This window comes from Aquarana catesbeiana, linkage group LG12, assembly GCF_042186555.1.
Source record: "Aquarana catesbeiana isolate 2022-GZ linkage group LG12, ASM4218655v1, whole genome shotgun sequence".
NCBI classification, from domain to species: Eukaryota; Metazoa; Chordata; class Amphibia; order Anura; family Ranidae; genus Aquarana; species Aquarana catesbeiana.
Genome location: NC_133335.1, coordinates 209,680,579 through 209,700,183, shown reverse-complemented (window position 1 = coordinate 209,700,183; position 19,605 = coordinate 209,680,579). Strand labels below are relative to the sequence as shown.

The 19,605-nt window shown below is 43.6% G+C and overlaps 1 protein-coding gene across 2 annotated transcripts; it reads right to left on the bottom strand.

Moving 5' to 3' along the window:
- Positions 1-593: 593 nt before the first annotated feature.
- On the bottom strand, positions 594-15,100 carry LOC141113481 (uncharacterized). 2 transcript variants are annotated; one of them, XM_073606604.1, is made up of 2 exons: positions 14,963-15,100; positions 594-7,834 (listed from the first exon to the last, which is right to left on the bottom strand). In XM_073606604.1, the coding sequence occupies exon 2, from the start codon at positions 7,782-7,784 to the stop codon at positions 7,056-7,058; it is 729 nt and encodes a 242-aa protein (XP_073462705.1). In that variant the 5' UTR covers positions 7,785-7,834; positions 14,963-15,100; the 3' UTR covers positions 594-7,055. The 2 variants fall into 2 exon arrangements, with proteins under 2 accessions (XP_073462705.1, XP_073462707.1); XM_073606606.1 differs by having other exon boundaries at positions 594-7,831.
- Between the last annotated feature and the right edge of the window lie 4,505 nt (positions 15,101-19,605).

Below are 19,605 nucleotides of genomic sequence, written 5' to 3'. Positions count from 1 at the left end.
TTTTTAAAGTGTTACTAAACGCAGGACTCTGCATTCACTATATCTGGTCTCCCACAGTACACAGAACATGGAAATGCAAATATTTTTAGTACGGTAACTTTAAACTGCTAAATACCCCATCAGCAGTATATAGCAGTCTTGTGACTTCTATTGGTGTCTGGTTAAAGCTTGTAGGAGGCGTTATAATTCCCCCTTGACTGTCCTATGAGGCTGCAGGATTCCCTAACCCTCTGTCTGGACAGTGCTGATTGGCCCTGTGCTTATCACATGCACTCTCCCAAGAAAAAAAAAAATCTCTCTAGCAATACGCACCAAACTGAGCATGTGCAGATTGCCCTCAAGGCTCTGTACTATCAGGAGATGGTTTGGGGACTGTGGAAGAAGGGGAGGATCAGAGAAGACAGGATCAAATAGCCTTTTTACACAATGCAGAGGATTAACCCCTTAGGTTCCACAGTGAGTATAACAGGCATGCTTTACTGCATATACAGACTGATTTTACTGTTGTGGGTTTAGTGACACTTTAAGTTGATCTCCTTACAAGTATGTCTGTAACACAACACTGAAATATACTTTACATGCCCTTTAAGAGGAAGGATTAAAGTAAATGGATTTTATTGTACATAAACAGTACAGAAAACAGTCATGATCTTTTTACATAACACTGATTATACAACTATATAAAACATTCAGAGTGATAGACACAACTGTACTTGACATTCTGACAAACAATGGCACTCTCAGAAATTGAGCAAGGCATACCTGAAACATTAATTGTGTAATGGTCTGCAGCAGATCAGATAATAGTGACCAGCATCCGGAGATCCCCTTTAAATATGTACTGATAGTGGAAATTAAAGCAGAGTTCCACCCAAAAATGGAACTTCCGCTTTAAGTGATGGTGACCCCCTGACATGCCACATTTGGAATGTCATTTTTTTTGGGGGGGGGGGGGCAGATGCCCTCTTTTTAGAGGCATCCAGCTCCCACTTCCTCCTGGGGCTGTGCGGCGCCGGAAGGAAGTTCACTTCTACCCCCTCCCTGCCATCATCTGGGACACGTCACAGGTCCCAGAAGATTGCACGGCCATTCGCAGCGCGCGCATGCGCAGTGCGTGCCCCGGCTGTGTACTGCGCCCACAGTAAGAATGCCGGCGCCGTGGAGAGGAGGGGGAGATGAGTGGGGCTTCGTACACCCCCATCGCTGGACCGTGGGAAAGGTGAGTGTCCGATTATTAAAAGTCAGCAGATACACTTTTTGTAGCTGCTGACTTTTAATTTTTCGGCGGAACTCCACTTTAAGGTAAACAGATACATTTGTAGCCTAAATGCAAAACGTGAAAAGAATTATCCACTGAAAAATGTGGTCGTTTTGTTCAATCAGTTTTCTTATCCAGACACCCGGGCCAGGATCTGATCAAATGTTTATCAATTGCAAATAGAGAGATACAGCATGGTCAAGGATCGCCCTTCCAATCAACCTGCCCAGAAGAGATTGAAGTACTATTTAAAATACAATTACGGATGTTTTTAATTGGCATTTTATATCTGGCTACAGTTTTGCTGGAACTTAAGGCACAATTGAAAATAATCCACCACTGGCGCATTTTGGACCAAAATCAGGGCATTAGCCTTCAGGTAAATGGATCAGGCTGGTCCTCCTTTCAATAAGCCCTTGTATTCCATAAAGTTCTAAAAAGGATCTCCAGAATAAAAATATTGTTGGTTATTGAAAAGCAATAAAGAGAATTTTCCACAAAAAAAAAATTTATAAGTAGAAGGCGATACTAATAGTGAGATAAAATTTGCTGCACACCCCAATTTGGAATATAAATTAAAAAGGTATATAATCATACTGAAGAACCAGACGCGTTTCGACCATTAACAGTAGAGGTCTTCTTCTGGGGGAAAGAGTAAAATAACTCTAGAGAAAAAATGCATTGTAAAGATACACATTTAGAAAACGGACAACAGTATATATAGTTGTTGAAACGTGAATTGTAATTCTTCAATTATATTTACCACTGACGACTGTAAAAGTAGCCTCCCAAGTGCTGTGCCTAATGGTTGCTCAATGATCCAGGTGATGCGGCAAAACACTACTGTTAATGGTCGAAACGCGTTGGTATATGATTTTTTTATACCTATAAAATGCTATGCTTTTTATGTTTACCCAACGGCTGTATCATGATGTACTTGTATTAGCCTCAATCACAGAGCTCATGTTTTAATATAAATCAATGTTTTTGTATGTTACACTTTTCCAATAAATTTATATTTATATTTTTTAAATTTATGAATTTTGAATTTCTTGCAACACAAAACCCCATAGGGAAACCTTTCCAATTTATATATATATATAGAGAGATATATATATCTCTATATATATATCTATATATATAGAGATATATATATCTATATATATATATAGTTGTTGGTGATGTTATCCGAATTTGTATGAGACAAACTGGAAATTGGGGCGGCATGTCCCATTCTATGAGTATAGTGCTGGTCCCCCCAGCAGAAGGTGGGTGGGAAGCCCACTGGAGGTCATCCTTTATAGAGCTGGCCCTATCAACATTGTCAAATAACCAGGGAAAAGATGCCAGATCAGAAGAAAAGGGGAAACGGGGGTGCAAGTATGATACCCCAGACTCCTCCCACAATGACAGGCAAACACTTCCTAAAAATCAGAGCCCCATTATTTATGCCTGCCCCATCTTTATGTTGTCAAATGTACTCTTGCATGCAAATGTGGCCTCAGATATAAACGCAGCATATATAACATATTTACATATTTTTGTGCATTCTTAACTTTGATTTAATTTTCTACGATGCACACAAGTACAACAAATGTGTAATGGGACATCCTAAGACCTACCTACATGCTACCCAATTTGACATGTTTTGTGTGCGCGTACAAAATTCCAGAAGGTCTGTACTGAAAAAATAGCTCTAGGTCTGTTTTCGTTCATGGACTTGGTAGTGGTATGAAATATATATATATATATATATATATATATATATATATATATATATATATATATATATATATATGAGAATACTGTTACGATTCTTGATTGCCAGATCTGACTATGTATAAAAACTAGAGACAGGCTTTAAGGACAGTTCACCAATGGTCGCTTCTATGTTTCTGCCATGACAGGTTTCCTTGAACCACTGTTTAATACATATGTAATAAGTGTTACAGAACTAGTGCTTTCTTTGCTGTGTCTTGAACAGCCTTTTCTCAACCATTTTACCCCAGAGGAACCATTTAGATAATTTTCAGGTCTTAGGGAACCCATGCAAAAATGTAATCATCAGGGGTCCATGGAAAGATTGCCCCTTACATTGGTGGTCAGTAGGAATAACTCAATTCTCTGATGGTCTGAATGCCACAGACAGCTAAATGTTCATTGGTATCATACCACTTGTTCTTCCAAGTGGCATTGAACCTGGAACCATAAGATGGGAGGTCAATTAGCCACAGCTCAAGGAACCCCTAACAACTTCTGGAGAAAGTTTCTGTTTGAAGAATAAAGGACGTTTTATTGGATTACAACTGCGACCAGTTTTCTTCTCATTTGCATGTCACTGCGGTAGAGAGCCGGGGTCAGCACCTGTAAGTAATCTATTACAGTATCTCACAAAAGTGAGTACACCCCTCACATTTTTGTAAATATTTTATTCTATCTTTTCATGTGACAACACTGAAGAAATGACACTTTGCTACAATGTAAAGTAGTGAGTGTACAGCTTGTATAACAGTGTAAATTTGCCGTCCCCTCAAAATAACTCAACACACAGCCATTAATGTCTAAACTGCTGGCAACAAAAATGAGTACACCCCTAAGTGAAAATGTCCAAATTGGGCCCAATTAGCCATTTTCCCTCCCCGGTAGATTTTAATCTACAGTATGTCTGCAAACACATGCAGACTTATAAGTTAGAAGCAGTTTTTAGCTAGGTCTCCTTTGCTGCTTAGCAGGACTAAGGGTTGGGAAACTTGTTTCTACAGTATATTGCCCCTCCAACATGCATGTTTTTTTTTTAACCCCTGTATGATTTATTTTTGCTCTCTTTGTCCCAATGGGGAGATTTACCTTCACTTCCTGTCCAATAGCCAAAACAGGAAGTTAGAGGAAATTCCTGCAAATTATGGGAATCTCGTGGGGACCCCCGGGTCACCAGAACTAGTGTCCCCATTTGAAGATTTCCCCTCTATTACTTTTCTGGAAATTACATTTTGGTATTTTATTTTATTTTCACTTTCAATGATAATGGTAAACAGGACAAAGAAAGAGGGTGAATCTCCATAATGTGGATATAGACAGCAATAAAAACTGACAAAGTGCTCTAATTCCTCTCCACTCTAAACTAAAGAAAAAAGTTTTGCCTTTAGTTGAACTTTAATACTTATTCACAGTCGTTCTCTGGTTACCCTGTTTCCCCGAAAATAAGACCTAGCGTGATTGCCAGTGATGGCTGCAATATAAGCCCTACCCCCCAAATAAGCCCTACCCTGTTTCCCCGAAAATAAGCCCTACCCTGAAAATAAGACCTACAAGGACTTTAACTAGGGCTTATTTGGGGGGTAGGGCTTATATTGCAGCCATCACTGGCAATCACGCTAGGTCTTATTTTTGGGGAAACAGGGTACCTTGTAGTATACTGCCAACACTATGATCTATATATTTTTCTCAGGCAAGAACCCTCCAAAGCATTTTAATTGCAAAGTTCTACTTTTTTGTCACACCAGCCCCAGTGCTTTTACATCATCAGAAAATAAGGGCTATAAAGAAGAGTAATCCATGGTTGGTATTTATAAAGGTCGCATAATGCTTAGCCAGTGGTTGCGGACAAAATTCACAACATGTATCCAATATGTAATAAAAAAAAAAAAAATAAGCTGCCTGGCCAAGAGACGGCCAAATCCCAACTCCACCTGACACTTTTCATACTACAAGCCAGGGGTCATTACTTACAATACAATATTTACGGCATCAAAAGGCAAATGTAGACATTTTGTTTATACGCCATTAGGGAAATGTAGGTACATGAATTTCTTGTCTAAGCGACCATTCGAATGCCAAGTGTAGAGAGATGTCCACCGTTCCCCTATGACAACATGCAAAATCTGAACATTTCCCATTGGACACAGACTGTATAGGTGTAATGGAACATGAGAGGTAATAGGTGCATAATGTATTATTTATCAATTGTATCAATTAGGAAGAAGGAACATTTTGAAGGCCTAGTACATCGAAAGCTGATCTACCCTTTCTGTCATAAGTCTCTGCCAGCAACCATTCTTTCATTCTATTATGACGATATCACAATCCTTTTGTATGTTGTCCCTGAATTTCTTGTTATTGAAGCCTTGAAAACAGGAGGTTGACATCATTACAGGACTTCTACTGATAGGCTAAGTAATCCACTGACATCTTACATGCCATGGAGACTGCAGTGTTAAGAACTCCTAGACATGTCCTGACTCTGTTGATGCCCACTTTGGAAGTTTTGTGTTCCCACTCAACTTTAGGTAGTGCCACTTCTTTCGATTTTTTTTTTTTCTTTTTTTTTTTACTATGAAAAATGAAGCTAAAGTGTTAGAACCCCTTGTGGCAGAAGTATAGAACCGTAAGGTCAAGCACAGAGATCTCATCACCACAGTCTACAAGTGCTCTAGAAAACGGGTGCTTTACTTCTCCAGCAGTTTCCAAAACCAGAAATATCAGTTTTGTTAGGACTGACCCTTTCTGGACCACAGGACTACTACAGAGCACACTATTAAATGTCTATAAATCCAGTGGAAGAATGAAAACAGAAGCAAATCAGAATCAAATAGATGACCACCAAACTATGCTTGACTGAACCATTTGGATATACCGTATCTTCTGCTATCAGACAAAAATACTTATGTAAATGACGGCGGAAGAATGACCTGGTTTTCTCATCTCTGTGGGGTGGATACCTGGTCTAGTACACACAATGAGAATATCAGACGAATAATCGTCTGTTTTTTTTTTTTGCATGCTAGTCTCATATTGAAAACGAGTAGGTTACTAGAGTTACAAAAATTCTCGTAAGACATAATACAACATCCTAATTTTGTAATGTATTCTTTCGTTTCCGAGCATGCATGGTCTTGGTCACGTGACTTTTTTCGTACAAATACAATCCTAATTACACTAAAATCATTCCTTCTGTTATCTTATAAGATTGTTCCTTCGGATAATTTCGCAATAACTGTCATGATCGGCTCTTGAAAACTGGGTACTAATGATCAGATTATTATCCGAAAATGTGTTTTTTTTTCCGTCCGAATTTCTCATTGTGTGTACCAGACTTTAATCTTGTTTCCTTTCGTTACATGCAGTGTCTGTCATACATCTCACAAATGAAAGGATTGTTGGTCAGAAGGTTATTGCTTTACATACTGACCAACAGGAATTTTTTTTAAGACACCCATAATCGGCAGTCAAACATTACACAGCATGTAATATAAATAATAAACAGCATATAATTGAGCATCTCAACTGAAAAGAGAGTGCTTTAGAATGGATGGAAAGGGTCAGGACTTGAGCTATTGTAGACCTTTACTGCTGTCTGGGACCCTGGCGTGGAAACCTAGCCCTCCGCACCACCAAGAAAGAAACAGCTGGTAACATTTCATAAATCAGTTGCAAGCTATGCTACTGTTGTCACCAACAGTGCTCCGTATATTCTAGAAAGTGCAGAAGACCTACATCTTAGGCTCTGTATTCTAGGAGTATATAAAGAACTAAACAGGCCAGTAACAAAGAGGGGCAAGGGCAGGGTAGATCCTGTTGCCATAGATCCTGACAGCAATGAAGAACCAACACTAGGTCAAGTCTTGCCTTATTCCACCCAGTAGGCAGAAATCCATTTTATATGAACATGCATTTCAGGTCCACAGTTCTCTCCCACCAGAAAGACAACAAACAGGACCTAGTGCCTGGTTTTGTCAAGCAATGGATTAGGCTGATATGGCCATGTGTCCAAACCCATCACTCTTAGTGAAGAAGGGCTTTAAGTGTGGACTTTTTGATGGGCTACAAGGTGAGAGCTGTGTGTAAAATTCTTTCCGCAGTTTTGGCACATGTAGGGCTTCTCCCCAGAATGGGCTCTCTGGTGTATGACTAGGTTGGATCGGTGAGTGAAACTCTTGCCACAATCTGTGCAAGTGTAAGGTCTTTCCCCTGTATGAACCCTTTGGTGGGTCACCAAGTTGGAGCTGATGCTGAACTTTTTTCCACACTCGCCACAGCTGTAGGGGCGCTCCCCGGTATGAACTCTCTGGTGGGTGACTGCGTTAGAGCTGGTGCTGAAGGTCTTTCCACATTCCATGCACATATAAGGCCGGGAGCCAGTGTGCACTCGAAAGTGAGTGACAAGGTTCGACTTCTGAGCAAAACTCTTTTGGCAAACCACACAGGCATAAGGCCTGGACCTTGCAGGAGAATGCTCCTCAAGGTCATCGGACAAGTTCTGCCTTTCTTCTTTGACCTTCATTGGTAATGACTTAGTTTGCATATTTAGTTGGATTCGTAACCACTGACGATCTTGATTCACTTTTTCTTCCCCAGATGATGGATCTTGTGCTGCCTTATGGTCTTTTGTCTTTTTTACTTTTGGACATTTCTCCTCGTTGGATTTAGTCCCTTTGGACGAACATTTGGCCTCTTGGTCCTTCTTGGTTTTCGATTTACCCAAGTCCTCTTGAGTCCTCTTTTGTGAGATTTTAGGTGATGCTTCCATTTCTCAGTCTGATGCGAACAGAAATCCGTGGTCATCCAGGTAATGGACTGCTATGCCGAAAAAACAAAGTGAAAACTATTGTAAGAGACTGCAGTAAGAACAGCAAACGACCTTAACATTGCATACTATGATCAGGAGGATTGTATTTAGACGCCATTCTGTCCTAGGCAAACAGAATAATGATACCCTTTGGTGCAAACTAATTATATTACTAAAACTTAATTATATCAGTAAAAACCTACTGCTAGAGGGGGCTATTAAAGACAGAATGGGGTCTACTTTATATGCAGAACTTGTGTACAGACCACCAAACAAGAGAAAAAAAAAGAAATTTCATTTTTTTTGTGACTTTTCTGACTACTCTCAACATCCTCTGGACCTATGCCCACCTAAAGCATGTCCAGAGATGGTCCTCAGGGTGCTTCCCCCACTAGCCTTGCTGCCATAGGCACTGGCCCACAAGTGGTAAATATGCTAAATACAGACTGATCGTCTAAAAGAAAAAAAAAAAAAAGATCAATATATTTTTTCAGTTTTAGATGGAATGGTAAACTCTATACATGGTCAATCCTTCTGAAAGACCTCACTGTCTTCCAGATCCTATACCAAGTGGCTGTCAACAGACCTTATTTTGTACAGTAAACGTTTATGGGGAACTGTGTCAAATGCTTTTGCAAAATCCAGATACACCACGTCTACGGGCCTTCCGTACTCAACTACAGGAGTACAGTACTTCCGGGTATCGGGGACATGTGACAAGTCTCAGGTCTTGCAGCCAATCACTAGGCCTATCAGATTACCGGGGGAATAACTTCACCACTCTTTTCAGTGCCGGCTGCAGCAGAGGAAGAAACTGTGAGTGAGCGCTGGTAAGGTGTGAGTATGCCTGGGGCGGAGGGGGCACTTTACACAACGTCACCTTCCCCTGAATGAGCAAGATGACCGTTTAATGTCATTTAATGCACAACACAGACTAATTGTGCCGGAAAATGACGGTGACTGTAACATTACAGCAGTAAGGAAACGAATCTGCATTTACCAGGTTAGACCTTTGATCTGCCCAAACTGCATACTACAGCAAAGGACTAAAAGCAAACTTTTTCTTTGCAAAAAACTGTAATAAAAGATAAGGGAAATTTGCTTGCATGCAGGAGCTACAATGCTAGGCAGTGCGTACCTTTTTTCACTTCTGATTTTTTTTTTTTTTATGTGTAAACACCACCTATGACCAGGTACAATCTACTATCTTCAGGGCTGCAACTAACGATTTTTTTCATAATCGATTAGATGGCCGATTATTGTTTCAATTAATCGGATAATATGGAAACGTGTCCCATAGGAAACCATGTAACATGGACTGTCATAATGGGGTTAAAAAAAAAAAAAAAAAACAACCCTAAAATTAGCCCTTTATAGCACAAAAAGAGCAGATAATCGCTACTATAAGGGGTTCATTTATACTGTGAAACAGTGAAAGTAATAATATATATTACTTATATCATATACAGTGGAATCTTGGTTTACGAGTAACGCGGTAAACGAGCGTTTTGAAAGACGAGCAACTTTAAAAAAAAAAATCCTGACTCGGTTTGTGAGTGTTGTCTCGCAAAACGAGCAGAATTCAAGCTAATGGGCGGTGCAGTACCGCATATGGCCAGAGGTGCAGGGGTGCCGGGGACGCTCGGAACGGTTTGGAGCTGTTCGGAAATACTCGGAACGACTCAGATATACTCAGAAACACTCAGATATACTCCGTTCCCGTTTGTTTCCGAGCTGTCCCCGAGTATTTCCGAGGCTCTCCGGCGCCCCCCCCCCCCAACCTCTGGCCACATGCAGTATTGCATGTGATAGAAGTCAATGCGGAACGAATTATCTTTGTTTCCATTGACTTCTATGGGGAAACTCGCTTTGATATGCGAGTGCTTTGGATTACAAGCCTTCTACTGAAACGGATTATGCTCACAATCCAAGGTTCCACTGCATATAATACACCCATAAGTAGGATATATGGGCATTTTAACTAGGGATCAGACATGAAAGGTGGAAGGGAGATATACATCTTTTATATTAAAGCAGTACTAAAAGCTGAGAATTTTTTTTTTTCATGGATATGATCATTTTAAATATAATGCACAATACTGGTAAAAGTTTACTTTAAATGTAGATGTAATGCCTTCTATTACCTCCAGTCTATCAGCCTCCACTTTCATTGGGTTCAGATGCTGATCTTCCCTGCACAGAGTCTTTAAAGTGACTTTTTTTTTTTTAAACAACAAACATGTTATACTTACCTGCTCCGTGCAGTGGTTTGCACAGAGCAGTCCTGATTCCCCTTTTCTGGGGTCCTCCTGGCTTCAGAGTGCCCCAAAAGCAAGCTGCAAATTACAGTATAGAGTGCCCTTTAAAGCAAGGTAAAAAAAAAAAACTTCTGCCTTTAGAACCATTAACTTCCTGCCCAGGACTACATGTCCCATGAGGCATTGCTCCTCACACATTCACAAATTCTCATGCACTTACTGACATGTATGGACGGTGTACTGAGCTGTATGTGTGCTGCACTGTATTTCCTGGTATGTAAAGAATTAATGCATTCTGTATACAGGACAACTAATCGGCTGGCCGATTAATCGATTATGAAAGTAGTTGACTATTTTCATAATTGATTAGTTGTCGATTAATCGATTAGTTGTTTCGGCCCTAATTATCTTCAATGAAAGGAGACTGGAAAAAGAGATTCCTTACAGCTGTATATGTTAAATTGAGTTTGAACATAAAGGAGACGTTTGGGGGTATAAAAAGAATAAAAAACAAACCTTTATACTTACCTCAATGCTGCAGCATCAGTGTGATGCTGCAGCTGCCCCCCGCAGGCTCTAAGACTGAGAACTGAGCAGTCACATGACCGATGATCAATCAGTTCTTGGTCTTCTCGGAGCGGAGATTGGTCACTGTCAGTCACCGCTCTCCGCCTGTAGGACTGCAGAGGGGGCAGGTGTACCTGGAGCTAGAGCCAGCTGTTAGGCCTGATTCACACCTATACATTTTTAGTGCATTTTGCAGATTTGCACTACAGAAAGTGTTCCATAGGAAACCATGTTAAATGGACTGTATTGCAAATCCGCAAAATGCAAAAAGCATGAAAAATGCCTAGGTGTGAACCAGGCCTTAGTCAGGCAGCTGGCTCACAGAAAAAAAGTGCATTCCTACAACCCAGAAGAGAAGTATGTACAAAAAAAAGCTTTACCCATGCTTCTCTTTTTGAAGATTTGCTATGTTATAGTGAACATCTAGAAATGTGAACCGTGCCTAAGAAGTATGGTGAAAGATTTACTCCTTGTCCAGATTTACTACTGAAAGAAGCAGTGCACTTGCTGTGTCTATAGCCTCATAACTGTATATCTAGTGTGAGATCTAAGGCACTGCTGCCTCAGAATGCTAATCTCAGATTTGGAATGAGATTTGGTGATGTCACTTCTGTGCTGTTCACTGTTCTCGTTGCTGGAGAGGAAACTGTACCTGAGAACCTGCAGTGCAAAGATCTCCCTGCCTTTGCTACTCATTCTGTGCTTCATCCAGCTTTCCTGCTGTTTCTTGAATATTCTCATTAATATATCCTGAATATTCCCAGTCATCATATCATCGGTTCTCAGGAGGGGGGATCGCTGACATTGGGACGGAAAGCCCTGCCTCTACCAAGATGGCTGCCTCCACCCAATGCAGAATAGGGAATGGTAAGTCAATAATGGTGAAAAGATGCAGTGGATATGGGGAAACAAGAGAAGCCAAGATCAGACACACCATTAAGCAAGATATGATTAATACAATGGAGAGTAGAAGGCATGCATACATACTAGGGCTGGGGAAAAAATCGATTTAAATCTTGAATTGAGGTGAGAGGTCAAATCAATTCAAAATTTAAGCAAATTGATTTTTTTAGATTTTTTTTTTTCACTGCGCCGGTCCTGAAGAGTTGCGGGCAGGAGTTTTTAGGCGAGGCCGCGGCTTCGGCCTAGTCCGCGGCCGAAGCCTCGGCCCCGCCTAAAAACTCCTGCCTGCAGCTCCCCAGGACCAGCGCTGACCCCAGCGCTGCCCGCAGCTCTTCAGGACCGGCGCGGTGTCCAAAAAAAAAAAAAAACTCGTTTCGAATCGTGAATCCGAGTTTTTTTTAAGAAAATTGAAGATTTTTTTTTTTTTGGAAAATCTCCCAGCCCTAATACATACTGTGCTTGAATGGGAGGGTGACCCCAAATAAGAGGTGCTTGTGGAAACAGAAAATGTCACCTGTTGACAGGGCCGTCTTTAATATTGATTGGACCCAGGGCAAACATTTTCTTGGGTTCTCCTGAATCCTCTTATCAACTATTTCAGGCATGTGCGGGCTCAAGGGGCAGCTGTTTTGGGCCCCACAACAATGACTGGGCCCGGGGCAGCTGCCTCTTTTGCCCTGTGTTAAAGATGGCCCTGGCTGTTGAGGAAAATAGGCAGAGTCCCGCTTTAGAGGTAAGGGGAAAAAGCAATGACAGGCATGAATGTTCCCCAGCAGGGGACAGCTAGCACAGAGAAGCAAATGAGAGGAGTACAGGCTTGATTCGAAACAGAGGGGGTGATATGTGACGGTGCTGTGCCATGTCACAGTATGAAGAGATGCTGGTGGCACCCGAGGATGTCCAGGATGCTTGTTTTCTATGGGAGGAGCCTGGAATTCCAGTTTCCTACAGGCTTAGCAAATCCTGCATTGGGTCCTGAAATTTTATTTTTTACAAATAAATATGTTATATGTGGCGTGCATTTATATTCAGCCCCCTTTACTCTGATACCCCTAACTAAAATCTAGTGGAGCCAATTGCCTTCAGAAGTCACCTGATTAGTAAATAGAGTCCACCTGTGTGTAATTTAATCTCAGCTGTTCTGTGAAGCCCTCAGAACCTTAGTAAACAAACAGCATCATGAAGGCCAAGGAACACACCAGACAGGTCAGGGATAAAGTTGTGGTGAAGTTTAAAGCAGGGTTAGGTTATAAAAAAATATCCTAAACTTAGAACATCTTACGGAGCACTGTTCAATCCATCATCTGAAAATGGAAAGAGTATGGCACAAATGTAAACCTATCAAGACATGGCCGTCCACCTAAACTGACAGGCCGGGCAAGGAGAGAATTAATCAGAGAAGCAGCCAAGAGGCCCATGGTAACTCTGGAGGAGATGCAGAGATCCACAGCTCAGGTGGGAGAATCTGTCCACAGGACAACTATTTGTCGTGCTCTCCACAAATCTGCCCTTTATGGAAGAGTGGCAAGAAGAAAACCATTGTAGAAAGAAAGCCATAAGAAGTCCCATTTGCAGTTTGCGAGAAGCCATGTGGGGGACACAGCAAACATGTGGAAGAAGGTGCTCTGGTCAGAGGAGACAAAAGTTTATCTTTTTGGCCTAAAAGCAAAACATTATGTGTGGTGGAAAAGTAACACTTTACATCACCCTGGACACACCATCCCCACTGTGAAACATGGCGGTGGCAGCATCATGTTGTAGGGATGCTTTTTTCCAGCAGGGACAGGGAAGCTGATCAGAGTTGATGGAAAGATGGATGGAGCCAAATACAGGGCAGTCTTAGAAGAAAACCTGTTAAGAGTCTGCAAAAGACTTGAGACTGGTGTGGAGGTTCACCTTCCAGCAGGACAACGACCCTAAACATACAGCCAGAGCTACAATGGAATGGTTTAGATCAAAGCATATTCATGTGAATGGCCCAGTCAGAGTCCAGACCTAAATCCAATTGAGAATCTGTGGCAAGACTTGAAAATTGCTGTTCACAGACGCTCTCCATCCAATCTGACAGAGCTTGAGATATTTTGCAAAGAAGAATGGGGATAAAATGTCACTCTCCAGATGTGCAAAGCTGGTAGAGACATCCCCAAAAAGACTTGCAGCTGTAATTGCAGAGAAAGGTGGTTCTACAAAGTATTGACTCAGAGGGGCTGAATACAAATGTACCCCACACTTTTTACATATTTATTTAAAAAAAAAAACAAACCTCTGAGGGCTTCACAGAACAGCTGTATTTATACTGAGATTAAAATACACACAGGTGGACTCTATTTACTAAATTAAGTGACTTCTGAAGACAATTGGTTCCACTAGATTTTAGTTAGGGGTATCAGAGTAAAGGGGGGGGGGGGGGTGAATACAAATGCACGTCACACTTTTCACATATTTATTTGTAAAAAAATGTGAAAACCATTTATCACTTTCCTTCCACTTCACAATTATGTGCCACCTTGCCACCTATCACATAAAATCCCAAAAAAATATATTTTCGTTCTTGGTTGTAACATGACAAAATGTGGGAAATTTTCAAGGGGTATGAATACTTTTTCAAGGCACTGTATATACTAGTTAGGTGACTTCTGAAGGCAGTTGGTTCCACTAGATTTTAGTTAAGAGTATTAGAGTAAAGGGGGGTATGAATACTTTTATTCAAGGCACTGTAGGGTGCACATTAACGATGGAACATCTCTTCATTTGATATGAACTGTCATATTAATATGAGAATTTACCCGACACCTGGACTGTCACATTTTTTATCATTTTAAAGTGCTATTTTCTCACATTCAATTTTAGATTGATTTTTATTTATTTTTAATTCATATATTTAATATTTTATATTTTTTTCTTTGAGCGCCACTTAAGCTGGAAAGGACCTATTTTCTTGGAACTTTTTTGCCTTCTTTTGAATGTCGGGTGCACATTGTTGTCCAATCGCACCAGCGTGAAAGGGGGGCTTAAGCTTTGACAATAAAAAGCTAGAAGCTGATTGGTTACTGGGGACAGTTTCACCAGTTTTAGTAAATCTAGTAAAATTAAACATTCCCAGATTCTCTAAAAAAAAAAAAAAAAAAAAAAAAAAAGATTTAAATTTTTAAATTCTGAACATCAATGCTCAGCACCACACTGTGTTTACAATGTGACAGCTATATAATAATAATAATAATAAATACAATATGTCCTTCTGCTGATCATCTACAATGTATTCCTCGTCCTATACATTGGGATTGTACAGTCTGATCCCTCCTGTATCTCCCCCATAGGATTCCATGCACTTATGGAGAGACACCCCAGACCTCCTGATGGTGAAGTGCGGCTCCCTTCCCCAATGTCCGCCCCTTGCAGTCCCCATCCTACCTGATCCACAGGAAGCCTTTTGTTTATGCGCTTTGTAAGAGGACGATTGAAAAGGCCAATTAGAAATCTGGAGCCGCGCTGCATTCTGGGACTCGCAGTCATTCCCCGGATCAGCTGAGTTCATTCAGAAACTACAAGTACGGTGCCGCTGTGTGGATCGCGGCCAATCAGAGGAGAGATGAGCGTTCTATCTCCGCCCATTTTCTTTTATCTGTAAAAGTTCCATTCTGGAGTAAAAGCAGCCTACGGAATTCGGCGGCGCTAGGGAGACCCCTAGTGGTCAAATGGGGTCGATGCAGGGACTAAGACACTAAATAAATCTGTAGAACTGTTCACTGCACTTCAATGAAACAGCATAGGTGCTCACTGTCCCTGATTTTGAGGGACTGTCCGGGCCGGTGTTCTGACATATAGTGTCCTCCTATCAGATAGTGTCCGCCCCGTACTGCGCAGGCGTACGGAGGAGCAGGAGATGCCGAAAATGTCCAAAGTTGATCAACTGATTATCAGCTGTACACGGCGCTCGGGCACTTGTTAGCGATGGCTGTGTAAGAGGGCCCCTCGCGGGCTCGCTTCGCTCGCCACGCTTCGGGCACGGCCTCGCTGCGCTCGGCAACTATTTATTTTAACTCTATGTCCACTTGGATAGTAGGGAATGATCCTGGACATAGGGTAACAATAAATGCGCAGGCGCCGTGTACAGCTGACGATCAGCTGTTGAACTTCGGAGACTTTCGGCGTCTTGTTTGTCCTCCGTACTGCGCCTGCACAGTACAGGGCGGACACTTTTGGATAGGGGACTGTATTCGACAAGACACCGGATTAACATAGGGGCTGGTGGAGCTGAAGCTCCAGGCCCCTCCCTCAATATAGGCCCATGGAAGTGGCTTGTCAATTCCTGTGTGCCTTCCTGAAGGAAGAGGAGCCCTCTGTGCACACATGGAGGAGACAAGCGTTAGTGCAGCCAAGTCCTGTCTCTGCTGATGCCTGACTCCTATCACAGGATCTGTTCACTCACACAGATACTCCATGTCTGGGGGAGGGGCGCTGATGTCCTAACCAGCAGGAGCCCGGGAGGAAGGACATCTCCCATGCTGTTATGATAAGGTCAGTACATTTGTTAGGGGGATGTTGTGTAATTATTGTGCTAGGGGACAGAGTGCTGCTTCCCCCATGTAATGTGCTCTCTTGTGCCCAGTGCCCACCGTGTCATGTGCATTGCAGTGCCCCCCATGTAATGTGCTGTGCCCACCATGTCATGTGCATTGCAGTGCCCACTATGTAATGTGCTGTGCCCACCATGTCATGTGCATTGCAGTGCCCCCCATGTAATGTGCTGTGCCCACCATGTCCTGTCATGTGCATTGCAGTGCCCACTATGTAAAGTGCTGTGCCCACCATGTCATGTGCATTGCAGTGCCCACTATGTAAAGTGCTGTGCCCACCATGTCATGTGCCTTGCAGTGCCCCCATGTAATGTTCTGTGCCCACCATGTCATGTGCCTTGCAGTGCCCCCATGTAATGTGCTGTGCCCACCATGTCCTGTCGTGTGCATTGCAGTGCCCCCCATGTAATGTGCTGTGCCCACCATGTCATGTGCCTTGCAGTGCCCCCATGTAATGTGCTGTGCCCACCATGTCCTGTCATGTGCATTGCAGTGCCCCCCATGTAATGTGCTGTGCCCACCATGTCCTGTCATGTGCATTGCAGTGCCCCCCATGTAATGTGCTGTGCCCACCATGTCCTGTCATGTGCATTGCAGTGCCACTATGTAATGTGCTGTGCCCACCATGTCATGTGCATTGCAGTGCCCCCCATGTAATGTGCTGTGCCCACCATGTCCTGTCATGTGCATTGCAGTGCCCACTATGTAAAGTGCTGTGCCCACCATGTCATGTGCATTGCAGTGCCCCCATGTAATGTGCTGTGACCACCATGTCATGTGCCTTGCAGTGCCCCCATGTAATGTTCTGTGCCCACCATGTCATGTCATGTGCCTTGCAGTGCCCCCATGTAATGTGCTGTGCCCACCATGTCATGTGCCTTGCAGTGCCCCCCATGTAATGTGCTGTGCCCACCATGTCATGTCATGTGCCTTGCAGTGCCCCCCCATGTAATGTGCTGTGTCCAGTAAGTCATTTGCTGTACATTGCAGTGCCTACCATGTAATGCGCTGTGCTGACCATGGCATGTGCTGTGCATTGCATTGCCCTTCATGTGATGTGCAGTGCCCACTATGTCATGCTGTGCCTTGCAGTGCCCACCATGTCATGTGCAGTTCCTAACATGTAATGTGCAGTTGTATTTCCCACCATGAAACGTGCTATGCCATGCAGTGCCCACCATGTAATGTGTTGTGCCCACCATGTAATGTTATGTGCCATTCAGTGCCCACCATGTAATGCGCTGTGCCCACCATGTCATGTCATGTGCCTTGCAGTGCCCCCCATGTAATGTGCTGTGCCCACCATGTCATGTCATGTGCCTTGCAGTGCCCCCCATGTAATGTGCTGTGTCCAGTATGTCATTTGCTGTACATTGCAGTGCCCCCCATGTAATGTGCTGTGTCCAGTATGTCATTTGCTGTACATTGCAGTGCCCACCATGTAATGCGCTGTGCTGACCATGTCATGTGCTGTGCATTGCATTGCCCTTCATGTGATGTGCAGTGCCCACTATGTCATGCTGTGCCTTGCAGTGCCCACCATGTAATGTGCAGTGCCCACCATGTCATGTGCTGTGCCTTGCATTGCCCACCATGTAATGTGCAGTGCCCACCATGTCATGTGATGTGCCAACCATGTCATGTGCAATGCCCACCATGTCATGGCTGTGCCTTGCAATGCCCGCTATGTAATTTGCAGTGTCCACCATGTCATGTGCTGTGCCATACAGTGATCCCACCATGTAATGTGCAGCGCCCACCATGTCATGTGCACTTCCCACCATGTCATGTGCTATGCTGTGCCCACCCTGCCATGTGTTGTGCCCAGCATGTAGTGTGTTGTGCCCACTGTGTAATGTGCTGTGCTGTTCAACAGTGCCCACCATGTCATGTGCAGTTCCTAACATGTAATGTGCAGTTGCATTTCCCACCATGAAACGTGCTATGCCATGCAGTGCCCACCATGTAATGTGTTGTGCCCACCATGTAATGTTATGTGCCATTCAGTGCCCACCATGTAATGCACTGTGCCCACCACGTCGTGTGCTGTGCCATGCAGTGCCCACCATGTAATGCACTGTACCCACCATGTAATGTGCTGTGTCATGCAGTGCCCACCATGTCATGTGCAGTGCCCATCATGTAAATTGCTGTGCAGTGCCCACCATGTCATGTGCTGTGTTGTGCCCACCATGTCACGTGCTGCACCATGCAGTGCCTACCACGTAATATGCTGTACTCACCATGTAATGTGCTGTACATTGTCCACCATGGCATGTGCCGTGCAGTACCCACAATGGAATGTGGTGTGTAGGGCTCATCATGTCACGTGTGGTGTCCACCATTTAATGTGCTGTGCTCACAATGTAATGTGCTGTGCTGTGTCATGCAGTGCCCACCTTGTCATGTGCTGTGCAGTGCCCACCATGCTATGTGCAGTACCCACTATATAATGTGTTGTGCCCACCATATAATGTTCTGTGCAGTGCCCACTTGTAATGTCCAGTGCCTACCATGTAATGTGCTCAGCTGTGCCTGCCATGTCATGTGCTGTGCCCACCATATAAGGTCCTGTGCCCACTGTGTGCATGTGCTGTGCCCACCATGCAATGTGTTGTGCAGTACCAACCATGTCATGTGCTGTGCCCACCATATAATGTACTGTGCCTACCTTGTAATGTGCTGTATTGGGCAGTGCCAACCGCGTAATGTGCTGTGCCCGCCATTAAATGTGCTGTATTCATGTATCCACCATGTAATGTGTTGTGCCAACCATGTGATGTACTGTGCTATACCCCCCCTGTAATGTACTATGCTGTGCCCCCCACAGACTCACCCCCTCACTCCCACCCCAGTCTCTCTCTCATCCCCTCTCTTTCACCTTGTTCTCTAACTCACACCCTACCACCCTCTCTCTCTCTTTCTCTCTCTCTCTCTCTCTCTCTCTCTCTCTCTCTCTCTCTCCCCGTCTCTCTCTCCCCGTCTCTCTCTCTCTCCCTCTCTCTCTCCCTCTCTCTCTCTCTCTCTCTCTCTCTCTCTAATTTAAATTTAACAAAAAATTGTTTGCGTTTTCATTTTATTTATTTTCATAAAAAGGCCCGCCAACATCCTTAGCACCAGGCCCATGATGCTCTTAATCTGGGCCTGCCTCCCACCCCTGCCATAGGAGTCCATGCACCCAGCGTTCTGAAAGGGGCTGGGCGCATGGATGGGGGGTCGGCGCCCGTGTGCCCACAATGCATGGGCCGCCACTGTAACTAACCACCTCCCGCCCGCCGTATAGACAAATGACAGCAGTGGGGTGTCTCTCTCGTTCTGGGATGACGTCATATGATGTTGTCCCACTCTCACCGTGGGCACGCAAGTGCGGTGATCGGCGGCGCGCTGTGTCCATGGGACACAGCGCATTCCCGATCTCAATAAAGAGCCAATGACAAGGCTCTTTACCCATGTGATCAGCTGTGTCCAATCACAGCT

Excerpts from the sequence above, each read along its gene's own strand:
- LOC141113481 (XM_073606604.1), bottom strand. The coding sequence starts at position 7,784 with ATGGAAGCATCACCTAAAATCTCACAAAAGAGGACTCAAGAGGACTTG.